The 21,464-nt window shown below is 42.3% G+C and overlaps 1 protein-coding gene and 1 long non-coding RNA gene across 10 annotated transcripts in view; one reads left to right on the top strand and one right to left on the bottom strand.

Moving 5' to 3' along the window:
• The window catches only part of CB2H6orf89 (chromosome B2 C6orf89 homolog), a 46,052-nt gene that overhangs the window by 11,783 nt on the left and 12,805 nt on the right, over positions 1-21,464 (bottom strand). For 7 of the 9 annotated variants that reach the window (XM_086706717.1, XM_025925440.2, XM_086706721.1 and 4 more), the window contains 4 exons: positions 17,144-17,351; positions 16,241-16,454; positions 1,389-1,543; positions 1,123-1,262 (listed from right to left, as the gene is read on the bottom strand). In XM_086706717.1, coding sequence (XP_086562843.1) covers positions 1,123-1,262; positions 1,389-1,543; positions 16,241-16,454; positions 17,144-17,351 — 717 coding nt within the window. Of the gene's footprint in view, positions 1-1,122; positions 1,263-1,388; positions 1,544-16,240; positions 16,455-17,143; positions 17,352-18,425; positions 18,589-21,464 lie in introns of those variants that run through there. The other 2 variants (XM_086706720.1, XM_025925442.2) reach the window with 2 other exon arrangements.
• Positions 62-21,299, top strand: LOC147580917 (uncharacterized). The gene is made up of 3 exons (XR_015251203.1): positions 62-636; positions 20,823-20,874; positions 21,177-21,299. It is a non-coding gene; the product is annotated as an uncharacterized LOC147580917 (long non-coding RNA).

Below are 21,464 nucleotides of genomic sequence, written 5' to 3'. Positions count from 1 at the left end.
CCTCTATCTCCATGACTAACAGAGCTAAGCACGGTGGGAAAACTGTGGGCGGTGGGTAACGAGGGAAAAATATCAGGACAATATCTTAAGTATCAGGTTCATGAGGAACAGTCATGCCAAATCAATTAACTGTGACATGCACAAGCACACACACAACTCCACAGCCACGATTTGTACGTGTGGGTGGGATGTTTATAAAATCCAGCTAAAACAACATATAGAGGAAGGAAATAAACGGTCCATTCATTCTATCTTGGAAAAGAGACTGAAGTAACAGGCCAGGCGGGAGAACAGAAGGGAGGAGGAACGGGCAAAAATCATGAACCTAAGGCGCTGTGGCATGCGGTGGGAGGCCTGACTAGTTAAAGTTGAGTATTCAATCATGCAAATCAATGCATAAGTAAGAAATCAAATAAAGGTTTAAGAAAGACAAAAGCATTGAGAAATTATCTAACAAAAAGGTCCAAAAAAAGCCATTTTAATTCTCTTTTGGAATGGTTCTAGATGGAAACTGGCTTTCTTTTCTTCTAGACAGAAACCTTCACCCCAAAAAACAGACCATGTCTTCTATAGGACACAGGAAGAAATGGGAAGACAGACCTGCATTTCAATCCTGCCTGGGTGACCTTAAGCAAGGTACTTAACCTCTCTGATCCCCACTTTTCTGATCTGAAAATGACAATGATAATTCCTACTTCCTAGAGCTATTATGAGCATCACCAATGAGCAACAGGCACTAACCACCATGCCACACTGCCTGGCACAAACAAGGTGCCAGGAAATGAAGCTTCCCTTCCATTCTTCAGGCTTTCTCGTTAGCCCTCCGATGCTCAGGAGGCATTCTGCGTAAAAACATGCGCAGAGATAATCTGTGATGCTATTAGGCAATGTCGGTGTCCACTCGTGGCGACAGCCCTTCCAAGGCACCTCTTCGACTTCATCCTCTTTATCTCCCATCACTGGTTTTTCAACAGCGAGCTCCTGAGTATTGTCTGACTCAAAGAGGGTACCGGAGAGTGTTCACACAGTGCGGGGCATGGGAGGGTCTCAGGGGTACTGTTTGGACCTTCGGTCTGCCCCCTTGCCACCACACACAGACTAAGTGCCCTTTCCCGCACTCACCATGGATAAGGAAATGGGAGCCACCGCTCAGGAAGGCAGCGCCACCACTTGGTGAAAAGCCCTTCGGGGAAGCCCTCCGCCACCTCGGGGTACTGGCACAAAAAATGCTGAAGCTCCTCTGGCAGCAAGAGCTGGCCCGTCTTGCAAGGCGGACAAGAGCGAGACAAAATAACACAGAATTACTTATCAGGAATGTCACAGAGCTTGCTGCCTTCTGGGCATCGAACAGATCATCTGTCAGGGGGAGAAGCGCGTTCCTTGCTCACCTTGATCACCAGAGGATGGAGTCTCTCAAATTTCTTTGGGGTGTCTTCCAGGAGCATCACCTTGAGGGGTAATTTCTGAGCACAGCCACTGCAGTTGGCAGGGATGGGGTTCGACTCATTCTGCTCACAACTGTTTGCCCACCAAGAGTCAAAGTCTGCGACAGGAAGGGAAGTGGAGAAGGCAGATACAGGAAGAACACAGCAGGTAAATCTAGTAGCCTCAGCAGTGAAAGCAAAAAGGAGAGATATAATAGTAATTTTTAAAAGCTAACAATGATAAGCACTGGTGACCTCTGAAAAGATACATATGAAGTAGGTAGCCTCTGAGGAAGGGGCAGAGGGCACAGGGGATGGGGTAGGAAGGAGAGGTTATGCTCTTCTTTATAATCTTCTATACTTTACAGAAAATATTTTTTTAACACGTATATGTATCTCCTAAGTCAAAGCAGCAACGTCGACCAGTTGGTATATTCAGTGACGTGGGGCTGGAGAGGTAAATCTTCCACTGTTTTCTAACCCGTGACCCAAGCGTCTGAAAGTCTACAGCACTTGGGGGAGGGGCCGGCAAAGGTCCCATCATCAGTGATGAGCCCCACTGCGTGTCTTCTCCAAGTGGAGGCCAGGATGACTCTGGGAAAGGGAGAGCAAGAAAAGGGTGCAGAGAGAAGGGATGGAGAGGAGACGGGACATTTCAGGGGCCCATCTCTGGAGCGAAGTGAGTTGCATGTGCCCATCAGACAGCGCTCTGTCCCGGCTCAGAAGTGGGTAAGGGCTACTAACCATGGTTTCTACCCCTCCAAGGGCTGCAGGTTGGTCAGCAAGGGAAGAAGGGCCCACCAGCCCCTGATGTGAGTGCTAGTTGCCTGCCCACCCCCTATCCCTGGCTGGTCCTCCTCTGAAGGGTTGACTCCCTCTCTACACATCCCTTCTCAGTTTCCCTCTCCTCCTCCTCCCTCCCTCTGACACTGTTCTGTTGATAGTGTTATTGCATTATTTCTTGTTTGTGTTCTGTTCCACTCTGGGTTTCATCTGTGTTCTTGGAGATTGTTCTTATGATAAACTCTAATTTGGATCCAAAATGCTTTCACCAGATGGTTTCTGATTAAAACCCAATGGAAACCGAATCGGGAGAAAGCCTAGAACAAAAGATAAACAGACCACCAAATGGGGCTGAAATGAAATCAATTCTCTGAACCAATAAACACACTTGGAAAATGACTCTTAACCAGAAAACATTTGCTGTGGCCGGCAGCAAGGGCTTTTTCCATGTTTTCTTAAGGCAGTAGTAGCGGGGCGGAGGAAATCTCCACCAGGGAAGGACTGTGTTTGTTCTCAGCACGTCTCCTGAGGACCCTCCAAACACCCTCCATCTCCTGCAGACAGATCCTGTGTTCCTTGAGGAGGCTGTCACCTCCCCTCCTCACCTGCCTTAATTGTGGACAGACTGTCACAGCCAGGAGACAATGCTGCATCCTTAAGCCTGCCAGGGGCCTCCAAGGACACCCGGGAACCCTTCAATGGCACCTGTTTTGGTGGCACACTGAGGCTGCAAAGTTATCCTTATTTTTCCTTCTGGAATATTTTCAAATGTTCCTGATTAGAGGTCAAATATGAATTCCTGCCTAAATACAAGAACTTTGGGTAATGGACATACGGTGAGGCATAAATAATCTAAACATGTTATAATTATACAGCATTTCAGTTTACAAAATCCTCACGAGGGAGAGGGAAGGAAGGGGAAAGTGGAAAGTGCCAGGCCCGGTGCTGGTCACCATCGCGTGCTGTATCATTTACCTGTTGCCGTAGAATTACTGAGGAGGCAGCGCTATTCTCCCTTTACAGATGAGCAAACAGAGAGTGACAGGAGACAGGCGCTAACCATGAGTTCCCATCTGGGGAAGAGCACAGAGGGGGTGGCGGGGGAAACGAGAAAAGTAGCTGCGGAGGAAGGCCATGATGCGGGCTTCCAGGGCATGAAGCACATCTGACTCTGAGCAAAACAAGGAACCATCAAAGGCCTCAGGCAGGGGTTTCCTGATGCTTCAGGAAGGTTATTCTGGATTGTGACTAGAGTGGGAACAGAGAGGCTGGGAAGAGGACGACTGGGTTTTACTTTGTTTTTGTCTTTTTGGCGGTGGGTGGGGTGGCGGAACTTGTCCTGTGATGAGAGGTGAAATATAATGAGGTAAACTGAGGCAGCAAAGACAAAATCTACAGATCTAAGCAGCACTGCAAAGGGGCACCTGGGTGGCTCAGTCAGTTAAGCGTCTAACTTTAGCTCAGGTCATGATCTTGCAGTTTGTGAGTTCAAGCCCTGCGTCGGGGCTCTGTGCTGACAGCTCAGAGCCTGGAGCCTGCTTTGGATTCTGTCTCCCTCTCTCTCTGTCCCTCACCTGCTCGCACGGTCTCTGTCTCTCTCAAGAATAAACGTTTTTATTAAAAATAAAATAAAATAGGGGCGCCTGGGTGGCGCAGTCGGTTAAGCGTCCGACTTCAGCCAGGTCACGATCTCGCGGTCCGTGAGTTCGAGCCCTGCGTCAGGCTCTGGGCTGATGGCTCAGAGCCTGGAGCCTGTTTCTGATTCTGTGTCTCCCTCTTTCTCTGCCCCTCCCCCGTTCATGCTCTGTCTCTCTCTGTCCCAAAAATAAATGAACGTTGAAAAAAATAAAATAAAATAAAATAAGATAAAATAAATAAAATAAAAAATAAAAATAAAAATAAAATAAAATATAAGCAGTGCTACAAGAATGCCTCTGCAGCCGAGACTGCCTGAATGCACCTCGTCTAAGAGAGCCCGGACACAGGAGACGCCAGACACCTGCAGATTCATTATGACATTTTTCTGCGGTCATGCGTCATATTCAGACGGAATCAGTTAGGTATGGCAATCTCCCCAGGAGATAAGAGTCATGTGTCAGGAGAAAGGGGGCATCTTCTCTCAATTTATAAAGGTGTCTCAAGAGCTAGCAGTGAGCAGTTCTGAACCTAAGAGCACAGACACATTATTTTAACTGTAACTTAGTTAATTTCAGTTTTATTCTGAACTTTAGATATTCTTGGGATGTCCAGGTAGAGATGCTTTCAGAAGCAGGTGGAAGAAGAAAACCCTGGGAAGGAAAATCAGGAAAGAAAAAGAAAGAATAGAGTACTAAAAAGTGGACTCAATAAGGTGGCAGAATATAAGACATTCACGTCCAGACACAGGAACATCAATTACTTCTTACTCTCCTGGCCACAGTCATTTAAAAATTGGAACGGAAAATGGCCTCTTTCACAACCAGCAATAAATTTAACAAGAAGGGCATAACATAAGACCTGAATAAATAAACATATCATACCGCAATCTTGGGCAGGAAGGCTAAATACTACAAAGACGCCAAGTCTACCCAAAAGTATATTCAGTAGAACTTGGATAGGTTCCCACCAGAGTTTGCTTCTGATGAAGGTAGGAGTAGGGTGAGGCTGTGACAATCTCATTCTGAAGTTCATCTACAAGAGTAAATGTATAAGAACAGGCAATAATCCATCCCCTGCCCCAAGTAACTCTGGAAATAATTTAAGGGCCAGAAGGCATTCTAGGTAATACAAATGAATTACAAAGCATGGTCACTGCTTAAAATCTATAGAGGACACCCCCCGCAGGCACAGATACCATTAAAGAATACATTAAGAGGGTGCCTGGATGGCTCAGTCTGTGTTAAGCATCTGACTTCAGGTCGATCTCACAGCCCGTGGGTTCAAGCCCCGCATCGGGCTCCATGCTGACAGTTCGGAGCCTGGAGCCTGCTTTGGATTCTGTGTCCACCTCTCTCTCTGCCCCTCCCCAGCTTACCCTCTGTCTCTGTCTCTCAAAAATGAATAAAATTAAAAAAAAACAATTTAAAAAAAAGAATACATTAAGAGCCTCATATGATACACCTCAGGCAGATGGTGGACCTGAGGACCCTCACCCCTCACTGCTCATGAGTCACTGGATGGCTCGAGCCTCTCTCCATGCTGGGCATAAAGAGGGCAAGACTGGAGGGAAAGAGCATTATTTTATTTCTCCATGTAGATAAAACATTAAAATAAAAAAAAAAAGGTGCCTGGGTGGCTCAGTCGGTTGAGCAACCGACTTTGGCTCAGGTCATTATCTCACAGTTTGTGAGTTCAAGCCCCGCGTCGGGCTCTGTGCTGACAGCTCGGAGCCTGGAGCCTGCTTCAGATTCTGTGTGTCCTCCTCTCTCTGCCCCTCCCCCACTCGTGCTCTGTCTCTGTCTCAGAAATAAATAAACATTAAAAAAAAAACAAAAAAAAACAGCTTTATTGAGGTTTAATTCCCAGACCATAAAATTCATTCATTTAAATTTTTTTTTTTTCAAAGTTTATTTATTTTTGGGACAGAGAGAGACAGAGCATGAACGGGGGAGGGGCAGAGAGAGAGGGAGAAAAATTCATTCATTTAAAGTGTACAATTCATTGGCTTTTAGTATATTCACACAGTTGAATAACTATCACCATTATCTAATTATAAAACATTTTTATTACCCTAAAAAGAAACCCCATGCCTATTAGTAGACACTTCCCATTCTAACCCCTCTGCCGCCAGCACTAGGCAACTACTCATCTTTTAGTGTTCGTGCATTTGCAGATCCTGATATCTCAAATAAATGGAATTGTACAATATAGGGTCTTTTTTGTCTGGCTTCTTTAATTTAGCATGTTTTCTGGGTTCATCCATGTTACAGTGCATATCAAATGTTCTTTCCTTTCTATTGTCAGGTAATATTCCATTACGTGGATATACTACATTTTGCTTATTCATTCATATGTTGCTGGACATTTCTACTTTGGGGCTACTACGGACAATGCTTCTATGAATATTTGCATACAAGTTTTTGTGTGGACATGTGTTTCCAATTCTTCTGTGTACACACCTAGGAGTGGAATTACTAGGTCACTTAATAACTCTGTGTTGAATTTTCCAAGGAACTGCCAAACTTTTCCAAAGCAGCTGCACTAGTTTACATTCCCATTATCTGCATATCTTTTTTTTGGAGAAATGTCTACTCAAATCTTTTGCCCATTTTCAACTGGCTTATTCGTCTAATATCGTACGGTAAGAGTTGTAGACAATAAAGTCTTGAATAAGAAAAAAATGAGGAACTTGCGCTACTAAGTATAAAAACGTATAGCAGCATTCTATAAAGCTACTGTAATTCAGAAAGTACCGTCAATCCTCATTATTTACAGACTCTGATCTGTGAACCTGCTTACTCTCTGAAATTTATTTGTAACCCCAATCAATTCTTGTGGTGATGCAGAGGGGCGAACTCTAGCTGAGGTGGAAGGAGACAACACTCTACCTTTTTGCTTCACCTTCGAACTGTAAACGAGTGTCCTTTTGGCTACTTGGTGCCACGGTTTTCGCATTCTTATTGTGGTTTTGCAGTTCAGAATGGCTCCCAAGGATGCTGTTTTTGGGGACGGGGTATATGGGAACTCTCTGCACTTTCTACTTAGCTTTGCTATGAACCCAAAACTCAACAACTAGTTCACTAATTAAAAAATGGCCTCGGAGCACAGTGCTAAAGTACTCTCTAGCACTCCTAAGTGCAAGCAGGCTGTGATGTGCCTTCCAGGGAAAATACATGTGTTGGGTAAGCTTTGTTTAGGTAGGAGTTATAGTGCTTGTTGACGTGAATTCAGTGTTAATGAATCAACAATATATATTAAATAAGGTATCTTTAAACAAAATATACATAAAACAAAGTCAGGTATTCATCACTTGATGAAAATGTGCCCAGAGACTCTCAGGAACCTAACTCTGAGTTTCCCTAGGGGCAGTGGGTCAGTAATTAGTAATTACTAATTAGTAACTAGTGCAAACACTAATTCAGTGTCTGCAGGGACTTCATAAAACATAACTACAGAAAATAATGAGAAAGGACTGTATCTTCTTATAAAGCAACAAAAAGTTTGCATAGACTTTATGAAACATAACTATTGCAAATAATAAGAACTATGTTCTTATAAAGTAACAGACAAAAAGTTTAATAACACAGAACAAAGAATGCAGTAACAAATCCGGCACAGACAGACAGACACACACACACACACGTGAGAATATTTGATTTGTGATAAAGGTCAATTTCAATTCAGTGAAGAAAGGATGAATGCAATAAATGATGTTGGGACAATTCACAGTAAATTCACAGAAAAATAAATATAAATGGTCTATAAAACATATGAAAAGATATCCAACTGCAATAATAGTAAAAAAAAATACATCTTAAAATAAGATACCATTCTTTAGTTTTCTAACTGGCAAAACAGTGACAATATCCAGTCCTGGTGAGCAACATATACTGTTAATGAAAGTTGGTATAAGTTTATGAAGACAATCTGGGTAGTATTTATTATAATTGAAAATGCCCTTTAACCCAGCTATTCTACTTCTAAGAATCTCTTACAGGAATAATAGTATATGTATATATGGGGGCACCTGGGTGGCTCAATCAGTTAAGCATCCAACTTCGGCTCAGGTCATGATCTCAGTTTGTGAGTTTGAGCCCTGCATCAGGCTCTCTGCTGTCAGCACAGAGCCTGCTTCAGATCCTCTGTCCTCCTCACTCTCTGCCCCTCCCCCATTTGCATGCACACTCTCAAAAATAAATTATTTTAAAAAACTTTTTAAAGGTACGTATATATGAATGTCCCAGGTGCATTTTATAACAGCAAAAAAACCCAAAAAAACCAAAAAAACAAAAAACTAGAAATTTAAATTATGGAATAGTCACAGAATGGAATAGTATAAGATCCTGAAAAATGTGTATACTGGGTTGAATAGTGTCCCTCTCAAATTCGAGTCTTTCTGGAACCTCAGAACGTGACCACAATTGAAAACAGAATCTTTGCAGATGTAACTAATTAAGATGAAGTCCTACTGAAGTAGAGTGGGCCTTAAACCTAATCTAAATGGTATCCTTATGAGAAGATAAGAGGATACAAAAGACATGGAGGAAAGATGGCCATGTAAAGATGGCTGCAAAGACTGGGGTTCTGCTATCATGGCCAGGGGATACCAAGGATTTCTGGCAATCACCAGAAGCAGGCAAAGAAGAATCTTCCCTAGAGGTAGTACAGTCTTACTGAGATCTTGATTTAGGGGAGAGAGGCAGAGGGAGAAAGAGAGAATCCTAAGTAGGCTCCAAGCCCAGCACAGAGCCCAACACGGGGCTTGATCCCATAACCCTGGGATCATGACCTGAGCAGAAAACAAGAGCCAGATGCTCAACCAATTCAGCTATCCAGGCACCCCAGATTTACTGTTGTTTTAAGCCACCCAACTTCTGGTAGTAGCTGGAAGTATTTACGCAAGCTACATAAGACCTTTCTCTATGTGTGCGTGTGTACCCAAAAGTATATCTATCTGTACAGCCATGGAAAAACTCAGAAGGATGTATATCAAATTATTACCAGGGGTTGGTTTGGTGGAGGAGTTAAAGGGATCAAGAGAAATTTTACTTTATTAAAAGTGTATTTTTAAGCATAAAAATCGTATACCTTTTTATTGTCTTTGTATGGGTTTTAATGTATTTTTCAAATAGAAATGTCTTTGGAGGCCACGAAAACTTATGAAATGGAGGGTTCAGTCATCTTAAGAAGGCAGGCCTCTGGAGAGGTACTCTACAGGAGCAGAGACACTGGCCAGGCTGGCGTCCAGCAAAGGAAGAGGGGGAAGTAATGAGGAAAAGGGATCACTGGAATGGGGTAACTTATGCCATCCATCTGAATTAGGGGAGCCAATCTTCAAAAGGAAGAGCTACTTTTGATTTCTCTACAGCCCTGAGATCACCAAGGTGGATAAAGAAAGTGTTTATATTTTGGTGGGAAGGGACTGGGGAATCGCCAGGCAGTGAACTGTCTTGGGTGTGTATGGGGTGTATGGTTGGGGTGCTTCCTCCCCTTCCCATAAAATGCCCCAAAAAGGAGAAGTACCCAGACTTCCAACGTGGCCTCTATCTTTCCAGATAGGATGGCTTCACCTGATAATGTTCGCTATACAATCGGCTGGAACCATGATAGCACAAAGTGAGCAAAATCCCATCCTGGAAAATAGCCAGCAGCACAGAGCAGGCCATTCCAGGCCACTCCAGGATGGAGCTCTTCTCCGGCCACCTTACCTGCTGCATGTGCCTTCTTTCCAGCCTTCCCTCTCTTTCTATCCACTCTTCCTGCAGCAGCAGACAGAAAGGCCCATGGAAGTTGGATGGCAACTTCCTAACTTTCTTTTAATGTCCAACGTTTCTTTGCTCCAAAAAAACCTCCTTATAATAGCTATTTTAAATTTTAAAAAAGTGTGACAGAGAAGTGAAACCCCACATATTACACACATACACTGGAATATTACTCAGTTATAAAAAAGAATGAGATCTTGCCATTTGTAACAACATGGGTGGACCGAGACGGTACTGTGGCTAAGTGAAATTAAGTCAGACAGACAAAGATGAATACTATATGATTTCATTTACATGTGGAATCAGAAAAAAAGGGGGGGGGGCGCCTGGGTGGCTCAGTCGGTTGAGCGTCCGACTTCGGCTCAGGTCATGATCTCACAGTTCGTGAGTTCGAACCCCACGTCAGGCTCTGTGCTGACAGCTCAGAACCTGGACCCTGCTTTAGACTCTGTGTCTCGCTCTCTCTCTGTCCCTCCCCTGCTCATGCTCTGTCTCTCTCTGTCTCAAAAATAAATAAAAAAACATTAAAATATTTTTTTAAAAACAGGCAGCAAGAGACTCAAAAAAACAGAGAACTGATGGTTGCCAGAAGGAAGGGGGATGAGAGGAATGGGCAAAATGGGTGAAGGGGGCTGAGATACAGGGTTCCAGTTATGGAATGAGTAAGTCATGAGGATGAAAGGTAAAGCATAGGGGATACAGTCAGTTGTACTGTATTAGCCTTGTGTGGTGACAGATGGCAGCTACACTTGTGGTGAGCACAGCATAAAGTGCAGACTTGTCCAATAACTATGTTGTACACCTGAAACTAACGTAACATTGTAGATCAATTATACTTCAACTTTAAATTTTTTTAATGTTTATTTTTTGAGAGAGAGACAGACAGCATGAGCAGGGGAGGGGCAGGGAAAGAGGGAAACAGAATCTGAAGCAGGCTCCAGGCTCTGAGCTGTCAGCACAGACCCCGACGTGGGGCTCGAACCCGAGCCGTGAAACCGTGACCCGAGCTCAAGTCAGATGCTTAACAGACTGAGCCACCCAGGTACCCCTATACTTCTATTTTAAAAAATGGACTCTAGAGGCACCTGGGTGGCTCTGTTGGGGTCCGACTCTTGATTTCAGCTCAAGTCATGATCTCGTGGTTCATGAGATAGAGCCTTGCACTGGGGTCCATGCTGACAGTGCAGAGCCTGCTTGGAATTCTCTCTCTCTGCCCCACCCCTGCTCACACATGTGTGTTCTCTCTCAAATAAACTTAAAAAATATATATATATATATATATATATATGTATGTATACATGTACGTGTGTGTGTATGTATATGTGTGTGTGTGTGTGTGTGTGTGTGTATATATATATATATATATATATATATATATATATATACATTTAAGTGGACTCTAAACGTGAGACTTTAGGTTAGTCAACCCCCTTGCATATCAAGTTTCCTCATCTTTGGAAGGGACAGAAAAATGGTAACTACCTCTGTAATTGTTGTAAGGACTGAGAAAATACACAACATAGTACATGGCACAGTGCCTCCTACACAGTAAGTGCTTGACATATTTGTTATCATCACCTCAAATTTTATTTGCAAATAAAATAGTAGGGCATTTTCTGAGGTCCAAGCAGTTCATCTTTGGGCACTAGCCTAGACTCTGCTTTGGTCCTCAGTTCTAAGTCATTGAATGATCTACTCCTAAAACCACTTGATGTTGCTGGATCTACTCCAACCTTCCCTTGAAAGGTCATGGATATGTAAAGTTCCAATTATGCGGTACAGATACAGAGATACACTTTTCCATTGTATATGAGACTATCTCAGACCGCCTCAGCATCAATGGGTGTCATAATTAAAAATTATAAATGCCTAGGGGCGCCTGGCTGGCTTAGTCGATAAAGCATGAGACTCTTGATCACAAGGTTGTGATTTCAAGCCCTGTGTGGGATGTAGAGATTACTTAAAAATAAGATCTTTCAAAAAAAATTCTTCTTTAATGTTTACTTAGTTTTGAGAGCGAGAGACAGAAACAGAGTGTGAGCAGGGGAGGGGCAGAGAGAGAGGGAGACACAGAATCAGAAGCAGGCTCCAGGCTCTGAGCTGTCAGCACACAGCCTGAAGCAGGGCTTGAACCCACGAACCGTGAGATCATGACCGAGCCAAAGTCAGACGCTCGATCGACTGAGCCACCCAGGTGCCCCAAAAATAAAACCTTAAAAAAAAATTACTGATGTCCCAAGTAAACAAATTGGGCCTAACATGCAGGAGCCTGGCTTGGCTGAGGGCAAAGATAGCAGACAGTGAGTGTGGTGTGATGGAGAGAACACCATACTAGAATTACGAAATAAAGGTTCGAGTGCCAGTGAGGCATTTTTAGCTGGGTGAACAAGTTACTTCACCTTTCCTGTCCTCAATTCCCTCTTTACAAAACAAGGCTATGTATTAGATCAGTGCTCAAGTTCCTCTTTAGCTCTAAGACTCAGTGATTCCATGGAAGGATGAAAGCCAAGAGGATGGCTGGTAGGATCAAAGTGGACATAAAGATATGAGGTCGGGACTGGGGGGGACTAAGAATGTGACCGTGAAGGGAAAACTATGGGTTAATCAGATAAAGGATTAAGTCAAACAAGTCACACATTACCCATAAGGCTGTAGACTGGGAAGATGAGCTGGGCGGAATGCCTAGGAAAAGACTAGTTCAGGAAAATTCTAAAGGGCCAGGGCCCAAAGGATGGTTTATCTTTGGACATGCAATGCCAGCCAGAAAAACCTTGTTCTGGGCACCAGGGAGTGGAAAGGAGGCATCTGGTGAGCTGAGAGAGAGCACAGAACTCCCAAATCAAACTAAAAGCTAGATTCTGTGGGTATAGTGTATAGCGACACCCTACTCACAGCAGAAGCTAAGAGCTCAGACTGCGAGGATGGGTTTGAATCATGGTTCCATGACTTAGTAGCCTTAGGACCTTAGGCAAGTGACATAATGTCACTGGCCCTTGGTGTCTCCATCCTTAAAACGGGCATACAACCAGAACTTCCCTCACAGGGATAATGTAAAGATTAAATGAAGCAATATATGGAAAGCCCTTAGAGCGGGGCCTGGCATCTGGTAAGTACTAAATAAGTGTCAGCTTATTTATTTTCTGCTGCAGAGTGGGATGCTGACGTGAGTCACTATGGAGTCCCTCCATTCTTCTCATCAAGAGAATTCAGGAGCAGGGTTTCCTACCGAAGGCTGAAACCTAGAAAAAGAACCCCACCTCTGCTGCCTCTTATTCCCTGGGTGGAGTCAAGAGGAGAAACTACCAGAGGTCAGGTATTCACCATTGCTCCCAGTGCCCTCGGTCATTCCCAAGGCGCCACTGCAAGGAGTGTCAGATGATCCAGGGGCCTTTGACAGGCCAGCCCTTAGGAAACAATATGCTTGAGGGCTTTCCTTTAGGGAGCTGAATCTGCCAGGCCATGTTCCCTCTACATTTACTTCAAAGGTACTGCTAAGTAATTCTAACTAAAAGGCAGTGGTTCATTGGTACCATGATATCAGGAAGGATAATTTATTTTTTTTTTCCTTTTCTAGCCCTCTTACAGGCCCAGCAGTTCCTATTTCTTGTACCTAATTCTCCTCCATATGTTTCTATTTATCCCTTATATTATTATGTATTCTTCAGTTTCCTTCCAAATGCTATGCAAAATGCTATTAGTTGTACATGCCCACAGCTTCCCAGAATGATCACACACAAGAATATATGGTGCATCAATATCCACACTGGTAAGTAAAAGCAGCACTTTAAAATTTTTTTTTTTTTTCAACATTTATTTATTTTTGGGACAGAGAGAGACAGAGCATGAACGGGGGAGGGGCAGAGAGAGAGGGAGACACAGAATCGGAAACAGGCTCCAGGCTCTGAGCCATCAGCCCAGAGCCTGACGCGGGGCTCGAACTCCCGGACCGCGAGATCGTGACCTGGCTGAAGTCGGACGCTCAACCGACTGCGCCACCCAGGCGCCCCAAAAGCAGCACTTTAATAGTCAACAACATTAAAGAGCTAAAAACCACACCCTTCCAATGCTCTCTCTTTACAACTGAGCTCCAAGAATTCAGTTTCCACCTGCAAGGCAAAATACTCATTTGGAGTGAACCCAATATTTAGGCTTATTGACAAGACACGAAGGTTTCTTGAATTATTAAGACTCTGATTTAGAGAATGAGCAATAGTGGTCCATCAACTGTCACTTCCTAACTCAATAGCCTAAGGAAATTTCCCTTACAGGACAGGGAGAAACAGAGTAACTGCCATCAATTTGGTCCTAAAAACTGCTGACTTGATCTCTGTGTGCCAAAGGGCAGAAGATGCCTTTAGGGAGGCAGTGAGAGGAAGACAGGAAAGGAGGCTGATGCATTGATTCGTGTGAGGAAGCAGCATCAGGCTGGCCTGACAAGTTTCTCTGGGTCTTTCCCCCATGTGCTCTGGACCTTTCTGACAGAGGAGTTGGAAACATCACTTTTTTTTTTTTTTTTTTTTTTTTTTTAAGCTTTGTTGATGACATTTCAAAAATACAAGGAAGTTATATCTGGAATTAAAAACTCTATACATATGAGCTAACTAAAAAAAAAAAAAAAAACAAAACCAAAAAAACCTCACAAGGCTTTTTGCTTTACAATGTTCCCTTCCTCTGATTTTAGCATAATTTTGAAAATCTTTCCATAATTTCCTCAAGTGTACAAAAATAGCTTTCAAAGGAGACTCAATACAAGGGATTTTTATGACTGATTAGATCTTGGCTTAAAGAGTGACATTATAGAGGTGCCCGGGTGGTTCAGTTGGTTAAGCACCTGACTCTTGATTTGGGCTCAGGTCCTGATCTCATGGTCGAGGGATGAAGCCCCATGTCAGGCTTTGCACTGGGCTTGGAGCCTGCTTAAGATTTTCTCTCTCTATCCGTCCCCAGCTTGAGCTCCCTTCCCCGCTCTCTCTCATACTCTCAAAAAAAAAAAAAAAAAAAAGTTAAAAAAGAGAAAAGAGTAACATTATAAAGTGTAGCTTCCACTAGGAAATTTTTTCTGAACACAACACTGAGGAGAAAGCATGCTTCCTAAACAGTTTAGATTCCAGTTATGTTGGAATCTAAAGGTTTCAGAACAGTTACACAAAAACTCCCATAATACACTTGTGAAATTAATTTCCATATTCCTTTATCTGGGCAAATAAGATGAATACCACCAAAATAATAAAATGCAGGGCACCTGGGTGGCTCAGCTGGTTAAGCACCTGACTCTTGACTTTGGCTCAGGTCATAATCTCACAGTTCATGAGTTTGAGCCCCACATCAGGCTCCGCACTCACAGCGTAGAGCCTGCTTGGGATTCTTTCTCTCCCCCTCTCTCTACATCTCCTCAGCTCAAGGTCTCTCTCAAAATAAATAAACTTTAAAAAATAAAATAAAATAAAATGCCCTCTGTTCTTTCTCAAAAAGCAAATTTCAGGGGCACCTGGGTGGCTCAGTCAGTTAAACGTCCAACTTCAGCTCAGGTCATGATCTCGATGTTCATGGATTCAAGTCCTGCATTGGGCTCTGTGCTGACAGCTCGGAGCCTGGAGCCTGCTTCAGATTCTGTGTCTCCCTCTCTCCCTGCCCCTCCCCCACTCGTACTCTGTCTCTCAAAAATAAACATTAAAAAAAAAAGGTAAATTTCAAGTCTTATCACACGTTACAATCTTCGCAAAAGGAAACTCCTCAAATGGTATGTCAGACCAGAAATTCCTGTGCTCCCACTGATACACTGTTACTAAATTTAAATGTTTCTTAAATTCAACTTATTGGCAAAACTGCCCACTTAGGAGCACTAAGCATACTGTGAGGCAGAGAAAACACTATACTGAAAGAGTAAGACAAAGTGGGACAAAAACCCAGCCCAACAGGCTAAGGACTATTCGAGGATCTGGTTAAAAGCAAGCTGGACTCAGATGTTTTCAATAAATCAATAGCTATTTATTAAAATATCTATTATGGATAGGGATCACAGGAGAGAAAAGGGTAGAATAAGATACATTGAAATTTTCCTTATAAACAAAAATACTCATCTCCACCATGTGTGCTTTGGAATCAGGGGGTTTGAATTTGGTTCCCCCAGGAGTGTTTGTCTGGCAAATTTCTTAATCTCTCTGAGCCTCAGTTCCTCAATCTGCAAGACAGGGACAACAAAACAAAAACAAAAAAACAAAACCCAAAAAAACCCCTATCAAATAGAGTTTTAGCGGGGACTGAATTAAATAAGACAAAATTGAGGGGTGTCTGGGTGGCTCAGGTCAGCTGAGTGTCCGACTTCAGTGCAGGTCATGATCTCACAGTTTGTGAGTTCAAGCCCCGCATTGGGCTCTGTGCTGACAGTTCAGAAGCTGGAGCCTGCTTTGGATTCTCTGTCTTTCTGTGTCTGTCTGTCTGTCTGCCTGTCTCTCTCTCTCTCCCCCTCCCCCGCTCAAGCTCATTCTCTCTCTTTCAAAAATAAAAACAAAAAAAATTTTTTTAAAGACAAAAGTGGGAAAGTGTCTCTCATTAGATGTCAGTACATGTTATTTCCTTTCCCACCATACACTGTCAAGAACACCGTGTAAGTAGTAAAATGCAGGATTCTACCTGGAAAGGGTCTGTCTTCATCACCCCCATGCAGAGGAACTCCCTTATTTTCTGGCATATACTTCTTGGTAATGGGCAAGGACATCAGCCGAATGTGATGGATGAGTGAGCGCCAGGTGTGAGCTCCAGAAAGCACCGGTTCAGGTGGTAATGGGCTGAAAGGTTGAATCACAAAGTAGGCAGTGAGCAAGATTAATCCCAGGGTTACAAGGACCTATAAGGAAAGACAGGAAAAGGATTAATAATTGTCCCAGCAAACAAAATACTTTAATGCCAAGAAAAAAAAGAAAAAAAACAAACCAAAAACCCCAGCCTCTTCCATTATTTTCACTGTGCCTTAGGAACTAATCCATTTTCATAAACAAGTCATTTACGTTCATTTTTTTAACCTTTTATGGTTTCATTTTTTAAATTTATTTTATTTATATTTTATTTTTTTAAATATAATTTATTGCCAAATTGGCTACATTCACTCCTGAATGAAATACATTTAAAGTTTGAGAACTATGAGAACTGCAAGGCTCACCAACCTTCTTCTTCCTTTTGTTTTTTTCTTTTTTAAGTAGGCTCTATGCCCAGAGTGGGACCTGAACTCACGACCCGGAGATCAAGAGTTGCATGCTCCACCAACTGAGCCACTCAGCACCAGGCTTCTATGGGGCTATGTCCTCCATTAAAAAGTATACACAAATACAGTTTAATTATAAATATATAGCTTTCATCATGGATATTTAACAAAATGGGTCAAATTTCCTAGTAACTCATGGTAACAAGAGCAAAGGCCAACTTATTCATAGGAAAACTAAGGTTAGATGGTAGAAGCAGTCAACAGTAAAATTTGGGGAGAAAGTTGAAGAGTTTGTGCTCTGTTTAAGGAATCTCCAAGTCAAAACACATTTTTACCTTATACACGGCTATAAGGAGAGGATACTGGGGTGGTCCCCTCTGAGGTTCATTCTTTTCCAGCAGCTGTCTGATAAATTTTTCAATTGCCTTCTCTGACATGCCACATTGATGGCCTGTCTGTCTCACCAAATCAACAGTCTCTGAAAGTTTGTCATAAATGCTGAGCTCATTGGCAGCAAGATCCATGTCTTCCAGTACAAAATCCCTGAGAGAAAGAAAGTAAATGTAAAAAGAAAGATGGTTTCTTTAAAATACCTTCTTCCTCAAAGTTACTTCCTTTATTTTTTTTTAAATTTTTTAATGTTTTATTTATTTTTGAGAGAGAGAGAGAAAGAGCAAGCAAGCAAGCAGGTGAGGGGCAGAGAGAGAGGGAGACACAGAATCCGAAGCAGGCTCCAGACTCTGAGCCGTCAGCACAGAGCCCAACGTGGGGCTCGAACTCACAAACTGTGAGATCGTGACCTGAGCTGAAGTCAGACACTTAACCAAAGCTGAGCCACTCAGGCACCCCTCAAAGTTACTTCACTTAGAACAGAGCTTCATGGGGAAGGACCAGCTTCCTGTTTTCCCCAATCCACTGCAAGCCAATGCTTTTGTAGAACATAACGAACGTCTAGATTAGGTCAAGTTAGTACTACACAGCTTTTAAGTGTTCCTTAATTGTGGGCTAGTAACACAGTTTACTGGTTCACAGACACTTTGAGGAGCGCTAGTCTACAGCACAATAAATCCCTAATGGGACTCTGAAACACTAGTGCCAACCAAAAGGATTATTGAAACCAATCACAGGAGGTCTGCTACTGGTAATTTACTTAAAAAGAAATGCAATATGGAGTGTTGTTGATCCATTATTTCTTTGCATTTGTATTAGATAAGCCTTTTAGCAACACAGGAGGAACTAAGCACTGCAAGATTTACTATGGGGAACGTACTGACACGTTTTGCTACTGGCAGAGCAAGAATTTCAGGCAACACAAAAACCACGGCACTGGGACTGCTCAGACCTTGCAGGCTAGAGTCCTCATACTTTTCTGCAAATACAGTTTTAGACAATAAAGAGCATTTTACTTGTATTTCATATACTTGAAAGACCTAAGATCTTTAATTTCAAAATTCAATTTGTTCTCATAGTTACTTTAAAGCCAAACTGTTTCACAGCGGCCACAGAAGAAAAGGTAGAAACTAAAGTGGCAGAGTAGAATACTCTCTTGTAACATGCAATCAAATCGTTCTTTTTAAAAAATGCTTGTGTTGTAAGACAACATCTTCTGTCACTTACCAAAGGAAAAACAGTGCTTGGGATTTATGCTCTTTTATTGGTCTCTTTTTCCCTTACATGTAGAAGTCGTCTTAGTTCATATATGTCACGCCCAAAGTGCTTCTAACCCCAGAAAGCACTGACGTGGAACAACTCTATTTTTTCAGTAAGGAGATGCTGCCACCTGTAGAGCCAAGGACAACGGTCTTGCAGCTCTTGCAGCTCCGTGGAGAAAAGCAAGCACCTCAGCCTATCTCCCCTTCCAGCAGCACCTCCTGATACTGACGGTTTGGTCCTTGGTAGGACTATTAACCCTTTAGTTCACTAGCTCTTAAGTGTGCCTCCACACTGGAGTCACCAGAATTTTTAATGAATGCTCATACCAGGGCCTCAACCCAAACCAATGAAATAAAACAGTATTGGATTTCCAATGGTGAATTAACAGGCAGGTAATCTAGACTGAGGAATTGGTTGGGGAGGGGCGGGAACCCCCACACGCTAAAAGGCTAAATCCCTTCCCCAAACTCTTTGCTCTTGCTCAGACTGTGTTTTTCCTAGGCCACATAGGCTTTCATTTCAAGGTTCAGATAAAAGGATGGTGTAAACTCTATTTAAAAATGTGTATTTTCAACAAATGGTGCTGGGACAACTAGATATCCACATGCAAAAGAATGAAGTAGGACCCTTCCTTCTACCATACACAAAAATTAACTCAACATGTATCAAACACGTAAGAGCTAAAACTATAAACTCTTGGAAGAAAACACAGGGGAAAAAGTCTTCATGACCCTCCATTAGGCAATGGCTTCTGAGATACGGCGCCAAAAGCAAGAGCAGAAAAAGAAAAAATAAATTGGACATTAAAAATTAACAATTTTTGTGCTACAAATGGTAACTTTTAGGAAAGTGAAATGACAACCCATAGAATGGGGGAAAATATACGCAAACTCTATTTCTGATAAGAGTTCTAGTCCCACGTCGGGCTACGCGCTGACAGTGCAGAGCCTGCTTGGGATTCTGTCTCTCCCTCTCTCTCTACCCCTCCCGTGCTCGCTCTCTCTTGCACTTTCAAAATAAATAAATAAACTTAAAAAAAAAGTCAGATAATAAGTTGGGAGATATTGAGCATCTGGAACTCCTGTACACTGCTGGTGGGAATATAAAATGGTGCAGCTGCTTTGGAAAACAGCTGGACAGTTTCTCAAAAACTTTCTGTACAAAAATTTGTGCATGGATATCCAAGCATTATTCATAATAGCTCAAAAATAAAGCGATCCAAATGTCCATGAACTACTAAATGGATGGATAAAATGTAGTATATCCATACAATAGAATATGATTGAATAAAAAGGAATAAAGTATGGATACCAACAACATAGGTGAACCTTGAAAACCTTAAGCTAAGTGGGAGACAGTCAAAAAAGATGACATGTTGTAAGACTGTATTTTTTTAAAACATTTTTTTTAATTTTTTTTTCAACGTTTATTCATTTTTGGGACAGAGAGAGACAGAGCATGAACGGGGGAGGGGCAGAGAGACAGGGAGACACAGAATCGGAAACAGGCTCCAGGCTCTGAGCCATCAGCCCAGAGCCTGACGCGGGGCTCGAACTCACGGAGCGCGAGATCGTGACCTGGCTGAAGTCGGACGCTTAACCGACTGCGCCACCCAGGCGCCCCAAGACTGTATTAATAAAATGCAAAAAGTTAATAATAGAGGCAATCTATAGACAGGAAGTAGATTAATTAGTGGTTATGCAGACACAGAGTGGAGAAGAATGGGAACTGACTGTCGGTAGATCCAAGGGTTTCTTTCTGGAGTGGCAGAAATGTTCAAAACTTAAATTGCGGTGATAGTTGCACAACTTTGTGAACATACTAAAAAACCCTGAATTGTACATTTCAAACAGGTGGATTTTATGGCATATAAATTTAATTTCAGTAAAGATGTTTTTAAAACGTGTACTTATAGGACCTATAGCTCAGGGGTTAGAGCACTGGTCTTGTAAAATGTATATTTATAGAATTTGAACTTACCCCTGCTATGGCATTTATTAAACTATACTGTTATGATTTTTGGCTAAGTCACTTGGTCTATTTCCTCACCTAAAAAAATAAAGGGACTGAACTAAGAGGTTTTCGAAGTCCCCTCTAGCTCTAAAATTTTAAGGGTATTGGAAGGCTTTGGGAAGTAGAAAAACTTCAATTCATTAGAAACTAAAGACTTCTGTCCAATTACATTCCTAAATGACCACTTCCAGTTGCGCCATCCTAAATGCAGGCACCGTGCTAAGCACACAAGAAACGTGATCTTAGTAAATCATCACAGCAATCCCAAAAGGTAGGTGCGATTTTTTTTTATTAAGTTTTTAATTTTAATTCCAGTATAGTTAACATACAGTATTCTATTAATTTCAGGTATACAATATAGTGATTCAACAATTCTGTACATTACCCAGTGCTCATCATGGTAAGTGGACTCTTAATCCCCTTTACCTATTTCACCCATTCCCCCCACTTCCACTAACCTCCCCTTGGGCAACCACCAGTTTGTTCTCTATAGTTAAGAGTCTTTTTTTTTGGTTTGTCTCTTTGCTTTTTGTTTTGCCAAAAGGTAGATGTGATTAACCCCATTTCACAGATGTTGAAAGTAAGGCTCAGAAAGGTTCCATAACTTGCCAGGATGTGGAGTCAAGTGTGCCTGACTTCCAAGTTGATGCTTTTAACCTTTATGCATGCTGCCTCCCTTACCAAGTATTTTCCTATTCTGAGCTGGCAGTCTGGAAACCACAACACCATGCCCCTCGATTATCACAAATGACTGGCTGAGAACTGGACAAGTGATCAATTACAACGATTCCTGGAAAAAGAATAAAGCGATAACTTATTACAACATTTTTCACATCTTGATTTTGTGACTAGTGATTCCAGAGATAGCGTTTTTTCCTGTCGAAATTAACAAAGATATTCCAAGCAAGCAAGCAAGGATAATGTTTGTTCAAAAAAACTACAATAAATTACCCAACGACATCCAGTCAAAATCCACTAAAACTCATTAAA

This window comes from Puma concolor, chromosome B2 (assembly GCF_028749965.1).
Source record: "Puma concolor isolate L17-30 chromosome B2, mPumCon1.1.hap2, whole genome shotgun sequence".
NCBI classification, from domain to species: Eukaryota; Metazoa; Chordata; class Mammalia; order Carnivora; family Felidae; genus Puma; species Puma concolor.
The sequence above is the reverse complement of the archived record's forward strand: the minus strand, read 5'-3'. Positions and strand labels throughout refer to the sequence as shown.